Raw genomic sequence first — 19,347 nt, 5'->3', positions numbered from 1 at the left:
TGTCCATCTTCTCAGATGGGACGTGGGTGGCACTGTGGGCTAAACCACAGAGCCTAGGACTTGTCGATCAGAAGGTCGGCGGTTCGAATCCCTGCGACGGGGTGAGCTCCTGTTCCTCTGTCCCTGCTCCTGCCAACCTAGCAGTTTGAAAGCATGTCAAAGTGCAAGTAGATAAATAGGTGCCGCTCCGGCGGAAAGGTAAACAGCATTTCCGTGCGCTGCTCTGGTTCACCAGAAGCGGCTTAGTCATGCTGGCCACATGACCCGGAAGCTGTACGCCGGCTCCCTCGGCCAATAAAGTGAGATGAGCACCGCAACCCCAGTCGGCCACGACTGGACCTAATGGTCAGGGGTCCCTTTACCTTTACCATCTTCTCAGGGAGCTCTGCGAATTGTAGCTCTCTGAAGGGAATACAGGGGTCTCCTAACAGGAGTCAGCATCCTCAACAAACTACACTTCCCAGCAGGGTTTTTGGACTACAATCCCCATCATCCTTGACCACTGGTCCTGCAAGCTAGGGATGATGGGAGTTGTAGTCCAAGACGGCTGGCGACCCAAGTTTGGGGAATCTTGCTTCCCGGGATTATTTGGGAGAAGCATTGACTATTTAAAAATGGCGTGATGCTGCTTGAAATGTACAGTATAGCACAAATGGGGACAAGAAAGAAATATGGTGTGTGTATATTTGTTTGTGTGTGTGTGTGGGAGGGTATTTGTTGGAAAGAGTAGAGAGTGAGAGCCGAACGCAAAGAGAGAGATATATATAAGATAATGAGAAAGTGAGCATGGAGGGATAAACAAAGGAGACAGATGGATGGGTGGATTAAGGGAAAGACTGATAAGGGCAATTTGTGTGATTGCGAAAGCACATTTGCAAAATCCACTCTGCTGTAGCCAGTGCTAGTCCTGCAGCAGAGCAGACCCACCACAGTTAATTAACATGGCTAAATTAGGTTCGTTGATTTCAGTGGGTCTACTCTAATTAGAACTTCGGCAGGTAGTGTATATTTATTGGTTTGTTAAATTTGTATCCCCGCCTTCATCCCAAAGGAGCGCAGGGTGGCAAACATGGGTGCACACAAAATCAAAACTATGCATTTTTATTATATAATTATTATTATTATTATTAAAAACAAAACCTGCCCCTCTACTTTAAACAGCTTTAAAAATATATCCAAAACATGGATGCAGCCATCGAGGCAACTGATGATGTGGAAAGACAAATGTTAGGTGGATAAATGAATATTCAAAACAGTCACAGGAGGAAGAAAGAGTAAACAAAGTAATTGGATGGAGAATGAAACCAAGAGAGGGTGGGGGGCTGTGGAGCATCCATTGGTGAATGGTTTTCGTATAGGAAGGGGATGGGCAGAGATGAGAGAGCGCACAGGAGAGACTCTCTCCCTCTTTAATGATGCTGAATTAGCTGCTCAGCCTAATTAGGCAGGGGGGAGGGAATTATACAGTTAGTCACGGGTGGGAGGATGCTAATTAGGCATAATTAATGCCTGCCATAGGGTGAGAGAAGGGAGCCCCCCTGGGAGACACGGGAAACAAGGCTGAGGCTGGCTGGGCCCGTGGGGACCCTCTGCGGGCAAGTGCCCCCTCCGGCATGCTGATTCTGCTCGTTTTGTGCTTGGAGGTTGAGGCATCGAAATGACAGCACACCTGGTCGCTCTGCAAGGCCTGGTTCAGCATCCTCGCACTTTCGGCCTCTCTCTCCCTCTCATACATTCAGCCTCAGCTGCAATCAGCGAGGCGTCCTCCTTGCCCTAATCGCAGCCCGGGGAAGATTTGAACTCATGGCCTTTCTGATCCCCGGGAGGCAGTTTCCATGCTGTTGGCAGGGCAACAGACCGGAGCCGTTTGAGGCGAGGGCGGCGGTAGAGAAAGGGACGAATTCTGGGCCTCTATTATCCATCTGTGTTAATGAATCCAGAATGACCACCCGTTTGGCACATTTGGAAAGCTTTTTGTGTGAACAAGGCCACCGATGCAGCCGGGATGATATTAGCCACGCAGAGCGAAGCAACCCCTCAACCTTATGACTGAAAATAAATAGTTTTTTTTTACAGAGTTGCTGGGATTTCCCTGTTTATTGGTGCCTGGCAGCTATGCCAACTGCAGTTATGTCCCAAACAGGCCCAGGCAGTCGCTGAAGTGGCTACAAACCCCCTCAGCCCCAAGAACTTTTAGGCTGGGGGAAAAGGGTATTAAGGATTATTATCTTGGTGAAGGATTATTTGCAAATAAAATAGCCTGTGCTGTTGGCTGTTGGTAGTTGATCATTTCCCCTCATGCTGTTTTCTTTTGCAAACCTTCCCAGGTAACAGAAGTTGGTGATCTGTATGCCAACCTTTTGTTTGTAGTACTGAATTTACTGCATGCTGCTTAGTTAAATCAATCTGAAGTGTGTGTAGATACGTTTGTTAGAAGAGTTGGGAAGGAACATCAAGAGGCCATTCAGTCTGACCCCCCCTTGCAAAGCCATAATAATAATAATTTATACCCCGCCCATCTGGCTGGGTTTCCCCAGTCACTCTGGGCGGCTCCCAATATTAAAAACACGATAAAAAAAAAAACATTAAAAACTTCCCTAAACAGGGCTGCCTTCAGATGTCGTCTAAAAGTTAGAGTTGCTTATTTCCTTGACATCTGATGGGAGGGCGTTGCACAGGGCGGGTGCCACCACCGAGAAGGCCCTCTGCCTGGTTCCCTGTAACCTCACTTCTCACAGGGAGGGAACTGCCAGAAGACCCTCGGAGCTGGACCTCAGGGTCCGGGCTGAACGAAGGAGGTGGAGACGCTCCTTCAGGTATATAGGCCTTTGAGGCCGTTTAGCGCTTTCAGGGTCAACACCAACACTTTGAATTGTGCTCGGAAACGTACTGGGAGCCAGTGTAGGTCTTTCAGGACCAGTATATATAGCCTCGGCGGCTACTCCCAGTCACCAGTCTAGCTGCTGTAGGCTTCAATCACCAGCTTCTTCAGAGCCTTCACAGCTTGACTTGTGCTAACTGCAACAAGCAGAGGGCACTACCACAGACACTTTCTTGATTTACCTGCACCAGGCAACACATCTCCCTCTTCCCACTTTTAGAACTGCGTGGGTCCACTGGCTGAGTTATCTTCACAGCAGCTCAACAAAGGCACTGTTTTTGTCGGTTATGTCTCACATACAGGAAACTGAGACTCTGAGCGAGGACGACTTGGAGCCATCCGTGGCTTGTTTCCATAGCGAAGGCTTTGGGGCTGCTGTTCTTACAGACTGATGTAGCAGTCTGTAAGAACAAAGGGTCCCGATGTATTTTCACCCACATACAGTGGTACCTCAGGTTACATATGCTTCAGGTTACATACGCTTCAGGTTACAGACTCTGCTAACCCAGAAATAGTGCTTCAGGTTAAGAACTTTGCTTCAGGATGAGAACAGAAATCGTGTTCCGGCAGTGCGGCAGCAGCAGGAGGCCCCATTAGCTAAAGTGGTGCTTCAGGTTAAGAACAGTTTCAGGTTAAGTACGGACCTCCGGAACGAATTAAGTACTTAACCCGAGGTACCACTGTATGTCTTTGCCAAGTATCCTCGGGTAACGTCAAGCCATTCTGTCTCTCTGTGGTTCCCCACATTTCTTGTCTTAATTCTGCACTACGTTGGGGGGGGGGCCTGGCTGGCAGGGACTGTTGGGAATTGTAGTTCCCAAAACATCTCGAGGGCACCAGCTTGGGAAAGGCTGGTTTACACAATCTGCTAACCCTGGGATGAGAGAGACACAACCTTGATCATGGCTAGAGGGGTAGACTCTCCAATTTGGGACTCGCCCTCATAAGCATGTCAGAGGCGGACCACAGTTGAAGTATCGCATTTTTTGCTCTATAAGACTCACTTTTTCCCTCCTAAAAAGTAAGGGGAAATGTGTGTGCATCTTATGGAGCGAATGCAGGCTGCGCAACTATCCCAGAAGCCAGAACAGCAAGAGGGATCGCTGCTTTCGCTGCACAGCGATCCCTCTTGTTGTTCTGGCTTCTGAGATTCAGAATATTTTTTTTCTTGTTTTCCTCCTCCAAAAACTAGGTGCGTCTTATGGAGCGAAAAATACGGTAATTGCTACAACTGACCGTAGAAACAGCTCTAGGCAAATGGGTCTCTCCCTCATCACATCCCTGAAACCTACAAGCCTTTTTTGGCAGCCGGTTAATTAGTTGGCTCAGAAACAGAAAGACTGGTGTGGGAATCCACCTTACAGTTCAAAATCTCTCTTTTTAATTCTTAGCAAAAAACTCGAAAAGGCAACAGAAGGTGAAATAACAAAACAGCGCGGCCCCAGTTAGTGGTCACAGCTCAACGGACTAAAATACACAGTGCAAATATTTGCTCATCTAGAACTCGACGTTGTCAGTTATCCACACACACCTACCCAGATGGGGGAGAGAACAGAACAAGACAGCAGTAAAACATGAACTCCTGGCTTCCATTAAATGTCGCCACTGATTTCTCTGAGAAGCATCTCTTGTCAGCAAATAAGAATAAATTATATATAATTTATATATGTATATATATCTATATATCTCACACGCATACGTACTTGTGCCAGCAGCTAACAAAGCCAGGGGAACCAATGCACCGTGGGTCCATTTCAATGGGGCTTGAACATCTCACCTAACTCTTTTTTTTAAAGGGGGGAGACAGGGAATTTGTGGCCTTCCAGAGGTTGAAGCTCCCATAATCCCTGTGTACTGACTGTGCTGGCTTAGGGATGATGGGAGTCGCAGCCCCACTTCCCATCCTTGCTGGGGAAGGCATTCAAGGCCCAGGTGTGCCAGGAGAGGTACAATAATAGCTGCCAACTGCAGAGGCCCCCCACCTCTGCCCTGGTTTGCTTCGTCTGAGTCACGTGGAGCGCCCATAGATTGTGCGATTAAGAAGGCACCGGTTTAGCGAAATCCTGTTAGGAGGTTTCTTTACCTGACAGGATTGCAGTGTATCGTTTTGATTTGGAATGTTCTGCAGACTTTCTAATCTGGCGGGGCTCCCACCTCACCCCCCTGTTTGCGTATCAACAGCTGGATCAACAACAGAAGAAGAAGAAGAAGAAGAAGAAGAAGAAGAAGAAGAAGAAGAAGAAGAAGAATCCATCACAGTCATTGCACCTGAGCCTGTTATTGCCAAAACGAATCTCCGGACAGAGAATCGTGTCAGTTGAAAAACAACAAGGAAAAACTGTACCTCTATAAAGCTTTATGCAGACATAGCTTAGCCTTGCTACTGGTTTTCAGAAGCATGGCCACCACACACCCTGTGGTAAGGGATAAGGAACCTGTGATTCCTCCGACGCTGCTGGACTACAACTCCCATGAGTGCCAACTTCTGTCCACGATAGTTGGATGCTGGGAGTTGGAGTCCAACAATATTTGGAGGCTCAGAGGTTCCCCAGCTCCAATTCACACCTAATGGGCAAGAGGCAACAGAGTGTGAGAGAAATTCCACTTCTGAGATGTCGGCTCTCCTTCCTCTCTTGCCCCTTCAGCCCCTCCTGAAGCCCTCAAATTATGCTCCAGAAGGCAAGGGGACACTCTGAAGAAGATCTGGAGGCAGCAGAGGAGAAACCAGAAACCTCCTTGCGCAAAGCTGATCTCTGTTGCACAAATGGGGAGATAACATTGGAAGTCACCCACAATGTTCTTTTGAAATTGTTTTTCGAATATTGTCAGTTAAATTATTATTATTATTATTTTTAAAAATAGACATACAAAGATCTGGGCAAAGACTCAATGCAGATATTACCCTTTTATGCTCCTTTTAAAACATCTGTCTAAGAAAGATGCTTAAGAATGAGCTACTGCCTTAAAAAAAAATCAGTTAGAATTAAGAGTTGTTAACTGTTCTAACGTCGTGTTTAGAACAACATCTCTTCATGCTCTGACTGGCTTGAATGAAGCCTTACCTTCATCTTTAAAAAATAGGACTCTTTATATTAAATAGCCAGAGATAACCTTTACCTTTTAAAATCTATTTTTCAATCACCATTTATACCAAGTTATGTTAATTTATTGGGCCTTTGGATCCATGCATCGTTTTCTGTGCTTTTGGTCACTGCCAAAGAAATAATCTGCAATGATCACGACTAAAAATCTTAACTGATCACTGCTCTCAAGGAGCGTTTTCTTTAAAAAAATAAATCCTTCATACAAATTTTCCTTATTTAAAGCTGTTCAGATATTCCATGTGCAAAATTTAACTTCTTTCATTTTCTGTTCCCCCCCCCCAAAAAAAAATAGCTTACTTACAAAACATTTAATCAATAAAAGGAAGAAAACATTGTCCATCCTTTTCTTTCCCTAAGGCTGCAATTCTACCTCTATACTGGGGAGTAAGTCCATTTGAACAAATTTGGGATTTACTCCTGAGTAAACATACACAGGGAGTGCACGGTCAAAATGTTGTTTTGCAACTACTGCAGAAGAATTTAAGCTGAGTTACTGACTTCAGCCTTTCCTCCTTCTTTTAATCTTTCCACAACTCCACAATAATAATTTTCTAGTCCACTCAAATCACATGAATTTTTCCTCTCTGCTGTGGCATTGCAAAATTAGGATTGGGGTCCCGCCAATTTAGTCACTGCTTTTAAGGGTTACAGTGCCTGTAAGGGTTACTTCTGACTACTACATAACTCTCCTTCCTTCAGGCAGACATATCTGAGCTTCTCCCTGCAGAAGCATATTTCATTTCCTCCTCCTCCTCCTCACTTTCCAAGAACATTTCTTAAAATGTCAAGTGCATGTACTCCTATCACTTCTTCCACACAAGCCGCGATTTCAGCACCGACTGAAACAAAACCCGCGGCAGGCAGCTCTCAGAAGATGGAGGTGTCAAGATAACTGGGTGGCCCCTAGGGATTTGTTTTCTCTCGTCTCGTTGCGCAGAACTAGAAACAGCGACGGTATACCAGATCAGAATCTCTCCCCTTTAAAGAACCCCGATTTACGTGGCACGCAAGCATCGCTCCCCTGTTCCACTGAGCTGGTATTTGAATCCTCAAAGTGACTGAGGAAAGAGAGGTGTCGCAGTGGCCCCTATGCTCTTGCTCAAACGCCAAGCGTGGAAAATAACCTTTAAGAACTTTCTTTTTTTTTTTTAACTGCCATACACTGCCATCCTTTCCCATACACCACAAAATATACCTTTAGGAAAGCGGGAAGGGAAGGGATTGCTGGTGGGTTGTGGGGGAGAGGTGGTAAGTGGGAGAGAGCTGAAAAAATTTCTGCTTCTGCTGTTGTGCATAAGTAACCCTGTGTGCTGTTCTTAAAAGGCAACGTCCAGTATTTGGGTAAGAGAGTCCGGATGCTGCTGCAGAAGGCCGCTCAGGTCAGAAGGGGCTCGTCGTCCGCAGCCCAGTCGGCAGACGCACTTCCGCTCTCGGAGTCGGGGACGGTGAGGGACACCAGAAGGACATCATCCTCATCTTCAGGGGACGGAGGGGCACTGAGGGGATTGCCTGCCTCCACAGAGCACGGCAGCGCAGGGGAGAACAGCCGTACGCGGATAGAGCGCATCATCCCCGAGAACCGTGGGGTGGGAGGGGGCGGGGCCTGGGGCTCTGGCACAGGCTCAGCAGGCGGGGGCGGGGCCTTCTGGGGAAGAGGCGGGGCTTGCTCTTCCAGCTGGCCGGAAGTTGTGTTTTCCTCTCCAGGTAGTGGCTCAGGCAAGGTATCCGGAGTGGAGTGTGACGAAGAGGTGGTGGTGGTGGTGGCAGCAGCAGCGGCAGAAGTGGAGGTGGTTGGGGCAGACCGAGGCAGCAGTCCCAACCGCCTCATGCGCCTCGCCAAGCGGCGCAGGAAGCGGCTGCGATGCGGGCGGCGGTTCCCAGCAGTGGCAGTGGCGGCGGCTGTGTCGTGGCGGAACATATGCAGCAGAGACCTCAAGTTCCCCAGCACTGAATTCTGAAATGAAAGAGCAGAGGGAAGGGTGGTGAGGAATTAGGACAGACCGAAAACCAAACACAAGTGTGTTTACCTGGCAGGGAGAGTCCCTCAAGGAATCCCGGGAGGGCATATTTACCCATTCATTAATTTATTACCTTTGCAACCTGCCCGTCCCACTCCCCAAAGCCCAGTGTGGCAAACATGTCAAAGCAGTACAATGTAAACTAGAAAAGGTTTTTGAAACATCAAAAATGCAAATCTGGAAGACACTAAAAACAATTGCATTCCCTCACAGTTACTAATTTCAACATTTTCAGTAGCCATCATCAGTCAAATGCCTGGGTAAACAGGGATGTTATAAAAATTTATCCTGAAAGCCAATAATGAGGGAGACAGGTGCACCCCACCAATGAGTGCATCACACAAATGCAGAGCCACCACCAAAAAGTCCCTGTTATGGGTCAACGCTATCCAGGCAGCAGCCAGAGGTGGTAACTCATGCCTCTCCTGGTATGCCCCACAGAGGAACTTACGGTCTTCAAATAAAAACATCTTGAAGGTCCCAGGCCTCAGAGAGGTTAGGCTGGCCTCAACTAGAGCCAGGGCTTTTTCGGCTGCGGCTCCATCCTGGTGGAACGCTCTGTCACAAGAGACAAGGGCCCTCCAGGACTTGACATCTTTCCGCAGGGCCTGCAAGACAGAGCTGTTCCACCAGGCCTTTGGTCAGGGCGCAGCCTGACTCCCTCCTTTGGCAATCTTTACAATACTTTAGTTTATGGTTGCCATCAATTTTGATTTTAATTAATTCTTTGATGTTTTTATAATGTTGCACTATTTTAGTGTTGTTAGCCGCCCTGAGCCCGGCTTCGGCTGGGGAGGGCGGGATATAAATAAAATTTATTATTATTATTATTATTATTAACATTAAAAAGGCCTCCCCTGCCAATCATAGGGCCTGAGATGGTCAATATGTTGGGAAGACTCCAGTAAGGTATTTACGCTCTCTTTCTACAGATGCATGCCCTACAGTTCCTTTGCTGGGCACACCTATTATTCAGATCTTCGCATCTTCGCTTGCGGTGGTCCCAGAGTTTTCAGAGCCCTCTTCAGAACTGAGTGATATGGGAGGCTGCAATACTGATGTTCATTGCAGGCCCTCAATATGGCGAGAGCTACTTGACACAGCCTCGCCCGAGTGCTCTTGTTGCCTATTGCTCCTCAAAACTCCCGGCTCAGAGTCCCCAGACTTCTGCCTCAAAGACACGGCTTTCTAAGAATGAATTGCATCTTAATATGAGGGCCATTTCCCAGCTGTGGTTATAATTGGCCCGAGCCATATGGATATCCCATCGTACAAGCAATGGAGCTTACAGAGAGGCATCTGTGCAGTTTGCAATCCCAGTGGCAGCCAAGTAGCCAGAATAATGTAACATCTTAGACCTCAGAGACAATTTCAATCTTGCCCGGCTACGTGGGGAGACATGGGGAGTCAAGACATGGGGCACTCATAGGAATCTTTCTGGTAGAGTGGACAAACAAAAGGCTTTGGGGAGCGTTTCTCACACACACAAAAACGAAGAGAGTGGGCCCTGTACATTTTGCCTCATACCTCAGGTTCTACAAATGTTAGGAATTTGCTGACCTGATGAGGGTGCTCCGTGGGGAAGCCTTCCACGGGGGGGATGACGCCGCGAGCAATGAGTTGCCCATAGGAAGGCGGCGCCTGCCGTTGCACCAGCCGGGCCTCCATCCGCGACAAGGGGGATAAGATACTGTGGGGAGAAAGAGACGACACAAAGTGTGAGACGAGAGCTGAACCCATCACCCCTCTCCATCCCTCAATAACATTCTTTTCTTATCCCTCCTCAACTCTCCCTCTCTCTGTCTGAGTGGAAGTTTCTAACTTCAACTTCCTTTCACGTCATAAGAACAGACGATGCGCCCTGCTGGATCTGGCTGGGGGCTGTCCAGCCCAACATCCTGTTCCTACAAGTGGCCAACCCAATGTCCACAAAAAGGAACAGGGTGCAATGGCACTCTCCCCAAACGTAGTTCCCACTGCCTCCGGCCATGCAGGTGGAGCATAGCCCCTGTGGCCAGCAGCCACTGATAGCGTTATCCTCCACAAATTCGTCCGATCCTCTTTTAAAGCTGTCCAAGTTGGGGGTCCTCACTGCTTCTCATAGGAACAGATTCCATAGTTTTAACTATGTGCTGTGAGAAGAAGCGCTTTATTTTGTCTGTCCCGAATCTTCCAACATCCAGTTTCGTTGGATGCTCCCGAGTTAATTTTCATCGCCCACATTTTCCAGCTCTACAATATCTCCTGTTAAAACGGCAACATTCTTTACAGGGACCCAGGCAGAGGGCCTTCTCGGTAGTGGCGCCTGCCCTGTGGAACGCCCTCTCAGAAGATGTCAAGGCAATGAACAACTATTTTACTTTTAAAAGACAACTGAAGGCGGCCCTGTTTAGGGAAGTTTTAAATGTTTGACGCTGTATTGTTTTTAATATTCAGTTGGAAGCTGTCCAGAGTGGCTGGGGAAACCCAGCCAAATGGGTGGGTATAAATAAATTATTATTATTATTATTAGGCAATAGCTGCACCCACAGCGGCTAGGCCACTGGTTTACCATGTCCATCGGGCTCCTCAGCTGCCGCCCACAGCAGCCATCCCATCAGGCTACAGGAACAGAGGGATAAGATGGCAGGATCTTGCTATCACCTCTACTGAGAAAAGCCAGCAGCTTTCCTTGAACCGTCCAGCAGGCTGTTACAAAAGCTCTGGCATTTAAGACAGACTTTGCTTTTTCCCTCCGGATCCTTTCTTCCTTTCATGTTATACCTTTTGGACTGTAAGCCTGAGGGCAGGGACTGTCTTATCATGGACATTTGTAAGCTGCTCTAGGAGCCTACTTCTGGCTGAAGCAGGGTGGATAAAAATCAAGGATTTTAAAAAATAAAAAATTCAGATTTTTAAAATAAAATGCTTTGTAAGGATAGTTACACTATAGCCTAAATGCTATTCATCAGCAAATAAGGATTTGTTTTAAGTTTTTCATGTGCGGTAACACTCAGTCTGTTTTTTTTAAAAAACAGACTGAGTGTTACCACACATGAAAAAATTAGAAAAAATTGTTTAACCACATCAGTTAACAAACATGGATACATATGCTATAATGTTATTGTTTTAGTTAAATAAATTGTTTAAATTATTATTAAGGAAATTGTTATTTTTCTCCTTCCAATCAAGTACAGCAGAAAAGTTGTACCAATATAAACAGTTAACTTATTAAACCTCACAATAATTTCATAATCATCTGTCCATGTATTTCTAATAGTATAACCATATCTGTAATTTTTGATATAACTGTAAAAATAACTCTGAAAACTTATTGTTCAAAAAATGAAACTTTCATCTGCATGTAAATATTAAGATTATACCAGCAAGAATGAGTCTTTCTGTAAAAAATGATTTAAATCAAGTCTTACTGACTAGTAATTTAGATCGATTTGATTTAAATTAAATCCACCCTTGGCTGAAGAGGAGGGTATTTAAGCAAATAAAGCAGATTTCTATACACCAGGGTACCATGATCACTGCACAGTACTTCCTGAGGACATCTGTCTTCCCTCTCTGTATGGCTCCATTCCTATACTTCCCACCCGCCTTCCCAGTCCTGCCCCCCCAGTTTCCATCGCTCTCCGCATTTTTGATATCTCATGTGCACATTCCCTAAGCCCCAGCCTTGCCCCTCGCTCCCCGGCTGCTCCTCTCACCCAAACTCGTGGCTGCGGAGGGCATACAGTCGGCAGGTGCAGCCCAGCGCGATCACCAAGAGAAGGCCGCACACCAGGCTGCCGATGACGGCCGCCGTCACAACTTTCCGCGGGAGGACATAGGAGCAGTCCGCCTCGTCGGAGGCATCAATGCAGTCCGCCTGCCCGTCGCACACCCAGCTCTCGTAGATGCAGCGCCCGTCCCGGCACCGGAAGTTGCCTGGCTGGCACGAGTAGCAATGGCGCTCGTCCGCAGCGTCGGCGCAGAAAGTCTGGTAGTTGCAGCGGTCGGCCGGCCCGTAGCAGCCGGCCTCGCCGATCCCACGACCCCCGCAGGGGTACTGCCCCACCGGGCAGCCTTTGCAGCCGTCCTCATCGGCGCCGCTGGCGCAGTCCCAGAACCCGTCGCAGCGCTCGGCGGCGCTGTAGCAAGTGGCCCCCTCGCCGTCGCCTCCGCCGCAGGGGAAATCCCACGGGACGCAGAAGCCCCGCACGTGGTAGGTGGCGTTGAAGCCGCGGCCTGATGTTCCCGGCGCCGCCTCGTAGGACACCCACGCACGGCTGGAAGGCGAGTCCACGGCGACCACTTTCTTGTTGCTGGTGTAGTCGAGGTTGCGTAGCAAGCGGGGGCGCGGCGTGGATCCGGGCGCCCCCTCGTACACCCTCAGGGAGTCCCCGACGCCCAGGCTGAGGGCCGTGAAGCGGATGCTCAGAGGCCGGCTGTCGTGGGCGTTGAGGGCCCACTGGCAATGCGCGGCGCCCAGGTAGGAGTCAGAAGCGAAGCCAGGCGAGAAAAAGATGCCGTAGAAGTTGTCCAGGGTGAGGTTGCAAGGGAAGACGGGTGGCCTGCTGGCTTCTGGAGCAGAGAAAGAGAGTGAGGGAAAGGGTGTGGAAAACACAGAACGAAGCTGTCAGAGGGACTGATAGGAAACCAAAAGAGGCATGGGATGGGCAGGGCCAATAATATACAGATTAGTATTCCATCAGCTTTGGAGATGTGTGTTGGTGGTAACCCCCACAACAACATATTTATACCCCGCCCATCTGGCTGGGTTTCCCCAGCCACTCTGAGTGGCTCCCAACAGAATATAAAAAACACAATAAAGCATCCAATATTAAAAACTTCCCTAAACAGGGCTGCCTTCAGATGTCTTCTAAAAGTCAGATAGCTGCTTATTTCCTTGACATCTGATGGGAGGGAGTTGCACAAGGTGGCTGCCACCACCGAGAAGGCCCTCTGCCCGGTTCCCTGTAGCTGCACTTCTCGCAGTGAGGGAACCGCCAGAAGGCCCTCGGTGTCTGGGCTGAACGATGGGGGTGGAGACGCTCCTTCAGGTATACTGGGCCTTTGAGGCAGTTTAGTGCTTTAAAGCTCAGCACCAACAGTTGAATTGTGCTCGGAAATGGCAGGGATGGGGAACCCCTTCAGTTCTGATTTCTCTCACTTCTGATTTTTTCAGCCTTGCGGTTTTCTTTCCTCATTCGCAAATCAGTTTGTGGTGGTTGTTTTTTAAATAAGAAAGAAGGGAGACCCACACTTTAGATGAAAAATAGCACCCCACCCACGAAACGCAGGGATAGGAGGTCCATGTATACATGCGTGTGTGTAGAAGGAGATGGATAACTGGAAACAATAATCAGGGAGAGAAATTGATGAGGAGAGAAGCTTCCGTTTTCTTCCCATAATGCACCAGGGCTGTGGACTCTGCCGTACCTCTCTCATATTTCAGCTGAAACCCATCTCCTGTCATGAACTTCCAGTTGTAACTCAGGGTCACGTTGCCTCCCTTTATCCGGAGGGGCTCAGGAGTGTGGTAGCCACAGATTTTCCAAGGGGATGAAGGGAGCGAGGCTGACTGGATGATCAGCATCTCCGAGGTACAGGAGAGATGAAAGCCCTGGAACCTGTGGAAGGAAAAGGGAAAGAGATCAAGAGAGATCAAGTATGCATGCCAACTTTTGCTTCTATGTGTTGCTCCCCAGGAAATCTGAAGGATGTGCTCATGTGAGGTTGGTTTCCGGGCCCAACTAAAAGTGCTCCCTTCTCACCTGATACTGATGATCTCCTCAGGGTCGGCCAGAATGACCCAGCTACAACTGCTGTATGTCGTCCCTTGGGAAGAAGGGCTACGGATCTGGCCTTGCGGCTCCCTCCGGATGTCAGGGTAGCCTTGACAGACAGCTGTGGGAGGAAGGAGAAGGTCAATGAAGCAACGTTGAGCCCCTTCTCCATACTCCCAGCTCCTCCTGACTTTCTTTTATAGTTCCCCTTCATAATACAGTGGTACCTCGGTTTTCGAACATCTCGGAAGCCAAACGTTTCGGCTCCTGAACGCCAAAAACCCGGAAACAACTGCTTCAGTTTTTGAATGCTTTTCAGAAGCCAAATGTGCCACAAAACGGTTTCCGTACTGAGTTTCCAAGAAGCAAATGCTTCCGAAAATGGCGTGATTTGGTTTGCGAACGTTTTGAAAGTCAAATGGTCTTCTGGAGCAGATTATGTTCAAAAACCGAGGTATCAAGATCTTTCTAGGCATCATAGTCTCCATGGTCATTTCAGGAGTCTCTCCCTTGCTGTCACTTATCCCTGAAATGGCTACCACCACCCCACTCTGCTCAGTGCCATCCTCAGTCCTTTCCTTCTCCTTCTGAGCCTTTGTCATGGCATCCTGGTTCTCCAAACCCAATGCGGAGATAGCCAGCTATTTTTGGACAGCAACTTTCATCACCCCTTACAAGTGCTGTATTGGCTGTTGGCTACCCTTGCCTTTCCCTCAGGGGTGGTGAATGTGTGACACCCCAAATATTGATGGACTGTAATTTTCCTCATCCCTGACCAGGAGCCATGCTGGCTGTGGCTGAGGGGAGCTGGAGTTCCACAAAGTCTGGAGGGCCACAGGAATCTTATTTCTAGCAAACTACTATTTAGGCGGCTGCATAAAAGTAAAACTAGGCCGCAATACGAGCCTGCAATGGCCTATCTGGTCCAGCATCCTTTTGTGGGAAATCCACAAGCAGGATTCGAACACAAGAGCATTTTCTCCTCCTGAGGTTTCTAGCAACTGGCGTTCAGAAGCATTACTGCCTATAACCACAGAGGCAAAGAACAGCCATTACGGCTAGCAGCTACTGATAGACCTTCTTGTGCCTAATCCCTTTTTAAAGCCACACAAGATGGTCATTGCTGCCTCCTGTGGGCACAAATCCCATAGTTTAATCATGCACTGATTGAAGAATGGCTTCATTTTATCTGTCCGATATCTTCCAACATTCAGTTTTGTTGGATGTCTGTGAGTTCTCCTGAGGAGGAGTTTAAGGGGGGGAAATAGCGTATTTTTCACTCTATAAGACACACCAGACCACAAGACGCACCTAGTTTTTGGAGGAGGAAAACAACAACAACAAAAAATATTCTGAATCTCAGAAGCCAGAACAGCAAGAGGGATCGCTGCGCAGTAAAAGCAGCGATCCCTCTTGCTGTTCTGGCTTCTGGGATAGCTGTGCAGCCTGCATTCGCTCCATAATACGCACACACATTTCTCCTTACTTTTTAGGAGGGAAAAAGTGAGTCTTATAGAGCAAAAAATACGGTAGTTTTAAAAGTCATGTGTCTGTTTCCCAATTTGAACCTTTTTACATGGTTTTGTACACACTGTGGTGCACACGTTATGCATTGCGACTTGCAGTTACGTTTATTGATTGTAGTTCAGTAGTTACTTATTGCAATTGTTAAGGGTGAATCTCTTGTTTAACAATGATTTGCTGATGTTTTGAGAGTTGGTTTTATTGTGTACTATGACCAACAGACAATTCAACATGACTTTATCTGATATAAGTAATTCCATTTGAAAGTTATGCCTTATTACGACTTTTTGTATTGGATCAGATTATTATAAGGCGTGTGCTGTTTGCTGCGTATTTTGTTACTGTGAACCGCCTTGGGTATCGTAATATAGAAAGGAATTATACAAATTAAAAATGAAATGAAAATGAAAAGTTATGAGAGGGGGGAAAAAACGTTTCTCCATCTCCTTTTTTCCAGGACATGCATAATTTTATAAATTTTCTATCACGTCTCCCCTCACTCACTAAGTCTCAAATTCCTTTCCTCATAGGAATCGCTCCACCCCCTTGACAATTTTTGTTACTCTTTTCTGGACCTTCAAATATAAAGAATACCCCCCTCCTCCGCACCCACCTTCCCTCTCTGCCCCATGCCTTGTGCCCCCACCTCTACCCCCCAACTCACCCATGTGGGAGGAGTTGCTCTCAGTGGGCTGAAACCCACCTAGGGAATAGAAAGGAAAGAGAAAGTCAAATTTCAGACAGGCTGTCTGTGTTAAGTCTGCTTATCTGAAAAACACACAAACGAAGGACTTCCTGGTATGTTGAAGGAGCACATTCATTGTGGCCTAAGCCTCCATTAGGTTGGAGTGCACTTTGCCAGAGTTCAGCTGGTAGATAAATACTCATGCGTGGCAACAACAACAAACAATACCTTGCCAGCATAGAACACCTTTGCAACGGTTGCCGATTTGCTACCCAGCCATGTGGCTACTCTTCGTATATAAAGCCCTCAGCAGCTTGGGAATAACATACCTGCAATATGTTTACAAAGGGTTTTATTTCTTTATATGTCCACTTGGCCACTTCAGTCTGGGGAACTGTTATAGGTGCCATATATTGTCTGTTCCACATTGGAAAGAAATCAGTATTATAGTGTGGCAATAGCCACACTTTGGAACGGCTCAGGACCGCAATACCTCAAGGATTGCCTCTTTTCATATGAACCTGGGATCATCTTCTGAGGCCCTTCTTTGTGTGTCTCCTCCTCAAGAGGTCTGGAGGGTGGCAACACGAGAACGGGGCCTTCTCTGCAGTGGCTCCCTGTTTGTGGGATGCTCTCCCCAGAGAAGTTCGCCTGACGCTTTCAATATACATCTTTAGGTGGCAGGCAAAAATGTTCCTTTTTAACCAGGCCTTTGGTTGATGCGATTTACATCCTATGCCCTTTTAAAATGTGTTTTTTTGGGGGGGGGGGGGCTACTTTTATTTTTATTAGGTATTTTGTGGTTTTATATCTTGATTTTATTCTGTGAACAGCCCTGAGATCCCCAAGCATAGCGCAGTATATAAATTCAATAAATAAATAAAATAAAATAGTAATAACAACAACTCCCTGCCCATTGATACCAGACAAGCACCTTTGCTATACTCTTGCTATATGCCTGCTAAAATAATTTTGTTTAGGCAAGCCTATCCCGACAGGCAGAAGAACACTGACATGTGTTTTAATGTGGTTTGTAGCTGATAATTGATTTTAATTATCTCTAAATGTTTTACTTGAGGTTCCTGCATTGCAGGGTGTTGGATTAGATGACCCTGGAGCGGGTCTCTTCCAACTCTATTTATTCTATGCAATACTTGTTTTTATCTTTTTTTTTAAAGACTGATAACTTCTTTTTGTAAACTGCTTTGAGGCTGGTTTGTTGTTGTTGCTATATAAAACAGTCTATAAATTCTATGAACTAAATACACAAAACCCCTTATAAACAGAAAGGTGAATAGCCTGTTAAAAACAAGATAAGAAGAGAGCAACCCTTTGCAATATATATATATATATATATATATATATATATATTCCTGGACTACTGTGACTCCGAGGTCAGCAGCAGAGTGCCCCGCAAGACCATAGTGTGTCTTCCAGAGTTTTCAGAACACTGACATATTTTGATGTCAGACTTCTCTCAGATTGGAGAATCAGACTACCAGAGAGGTAAACAAGGCCTTTGACAGGTTGCCTGCAGGAAGCAGAGGAGATTCAGAGCAGGTTTGACCTGGCGCATGACTCAGAGCAGATTCTGCTCCCCATATGTTTTAGAGAGTGAAGTTCAAAACAACTAGAGGCACCAGGTTGGGGAAGCCGGGCAGGAAGGCTATTAGGCCGAACTCCAGAGTCTCAGGTTTCCTCCATCAGGTATACACCGGAATGAATGCAAGGAAAATGCTTAAACTCGCTCCAGTCATCGCAAGGCTCCCTGTATCCCATCCATCAAGGTAGCTTCCTCCTCACCTGGGCTGATACCAGGTCTCCTGGGAGAAAAGGACTCCCAGGTGCAACAAAGGTCCAGTGACCCATAAGTGCAAAAAGGACTGCGCTGACCCTTTTTTTTTTCAGACCTGGGGTTAATGTCCACACCAGTGGATTGGCCATCACCACTTCGCTTAGGTTTAGAGACCAAACTCTACAGGTGTGCCTTTGAATGGGCAGATCTCTGCCCCCACCCCTAGCCACCCAAAATGTGGGGTGCTGCAAAGGACGACCTTTGACCCTCCAGGCTTTGCTGGACCACAACTGCCATCATCTCTGACCACTGGATATGCTGGTCGGAACTGATGGGAACCGGAGCCCTGGCATATCTTGGGGAGGGGGCACAGACTGAGTCCTCCCCCCTCGCCATCATTTCATCAACTGGGCACCCTATGAAAAGAGGCGCTTGTGCCCCCCAAAGGCAAGCCGACCCCGCGCCCAACGCGCCCCTCTCTCTTACCCAGGAGGAGCGCCAGGAGGAAGCCCCGGGCGAGCCCCGAAGGCGTCGGCATCTTGGGGGGCCCCATCGCCCCCTCCGCCCGATTCCCCGTCCTCTCCGGCGCCTCTTGGGTTCCCACGCGTCGTGGCCCCGGAGGAGGAAGCCAGATCTCAAGGCTGGTCGGTGGATCCTTCCTTGGGGATGGTCGAGAGGAGATAATCCCCCCCAAAGGAAAAGACTCCCCCGAATCTGCGAGGGAAGCCGGCCGCTTTCACTTTCTCGCGCCTTTCCCTCCCCCCCAGCTTTGACCTCTACGCCTCCATCCCCGGCCCCTTTGCCAAGTCAGCGCGGCTGGTGGCCCATCGCCGCGGCCTCGGGCCTAGTGGCGCCCCGTTCCGCCGACTCCTCCCCGGGGTTTCTTGTTTTTCGGGGTGTTTTTTCCTGGCGCCGCAGAGGACGCGTCCCCGTCGCCCTCCTCTCCGCCCCGAATGTTTGCAAACTTTTGTTTCCTCCTTCCACTTCCTGCCTTTGCAACTTTCTCAGCCCGTGGCGGGGAGGAGCGCGGGGTGGGGTGGGGGGGTGGAGAGGTGGAGGGGCGAGCCACGTGACCTCTTCCTTCCTGACCCTCCCCTTTCCTCATTCCTGTTTTCACACGCACACCCATCCTCCTCCTCTTTTTAACTACTTCGTGGCACTGCCAGCGATTTTTGCATTTAATTATCCCCCCCCCCACCGGTGGGTATGTGGGGAAAGACTCAAAAAAGGAAAAAGAGAGAGAGGGAGAGACTCTCCCGATCTGAAAACGAAGCAGGACCCACAAAAAGCAATAGGGGGCATTAAACCGGAGTGACACCGGTGTTTACATGAAAACCTGATCTTTCAAACAATTCCCACCCCTCTCCTTCTTGAATCCTTCCCATCGAAAAGGATCGAGCGGAAGAGTCAGCTCCCCTTTTTGTGATCCTGCTTGCCCTGGGGGGAATAAATACCATTTCACACCCACCCCACCAAATTGTCCGAAGTTATGTGGGTCTGTCCTTTTAAGAGTGGGCGCTCCTAATCCCAACCTCCTCCCCTTCCCGGACTCCGCCGTTGGCCAGCGTTTGGCGCCATCTA

The 19,347-nt window shown here is 48.1% G+C and overlaps 1 protein-coding gene across 1 annotated transcript; it reads right to left on the bottom strand.

The window, feature by feature from the left end:
* Positions 1-4,239: 4,239 nt before the first annotated feature.
* On the bottom strand, positions 4,240-18,812 carry LRP10 (LDL receptor related protein 10). The gene is made up of 7 exons (XM_080978053.1): positions 18,253-18,812; positions 15,951-15,989; positions 13,751-13,883; positions 13,416-13,606; positions 11,702-12,557; positions 9,564-9,693; positions 4,240-7,939 (listed from the first exon to the last, which is right to left on the bottom strand). Exons 1-7 carry the CDS (start codon positions 18,317-18,319, stop codon positions 7,361-7,363), a joined length of 1,995 nt encoding a protein of 664 aa, XP_080834179.1. The 5' UTR covers positions 18,320-18,812; the 3' UTR covers positions 4,240-7,360.
* Between the last annotated feature and the right edge of the window lie 535 nt (positions 18,813-19,347).

Source organism: Podarcis pityusensis (genome assembly GCF_964106645.2).
Source record: "Podarcis pityusensis genome assembly, chromosome: 13".
Taxonomy (NCBI): domain Eukaryota; kingdom Metazoa; phylum Chordata; class Lepidosauria; order Squamata; family Lacertidae; genus Podarcis; species Podarcis pityusensis.
Note: the sequence above shows the minus strand (reverse complement) of the source record. Positions and strands in the feature narration are given on the sequence as shown.

Coding starts and splice junctions, on each gene's coding strand:
- LRP10 (XM_080978053.1), bottom strand. CDS start 18,319: ATGGGGCCCCCCAAGATGCCGACGCCTTCGGGGCTCGCCCGGGGCTTC. Junction 13,884..15,950: donor GAGCAACTCCTCCCACATGG/GTGAGTTGGGGG, acceptor TTCCTCCCACAG/CTGTCTGTCAAGGCTACCCT. Junction 7,940..9,563: donor CCACGGAGCACCCTCATCAG/GTCAGCAAATTC, acceptor CTTTCATTTCAG/AATTCAGTGCTGGGGAACTT.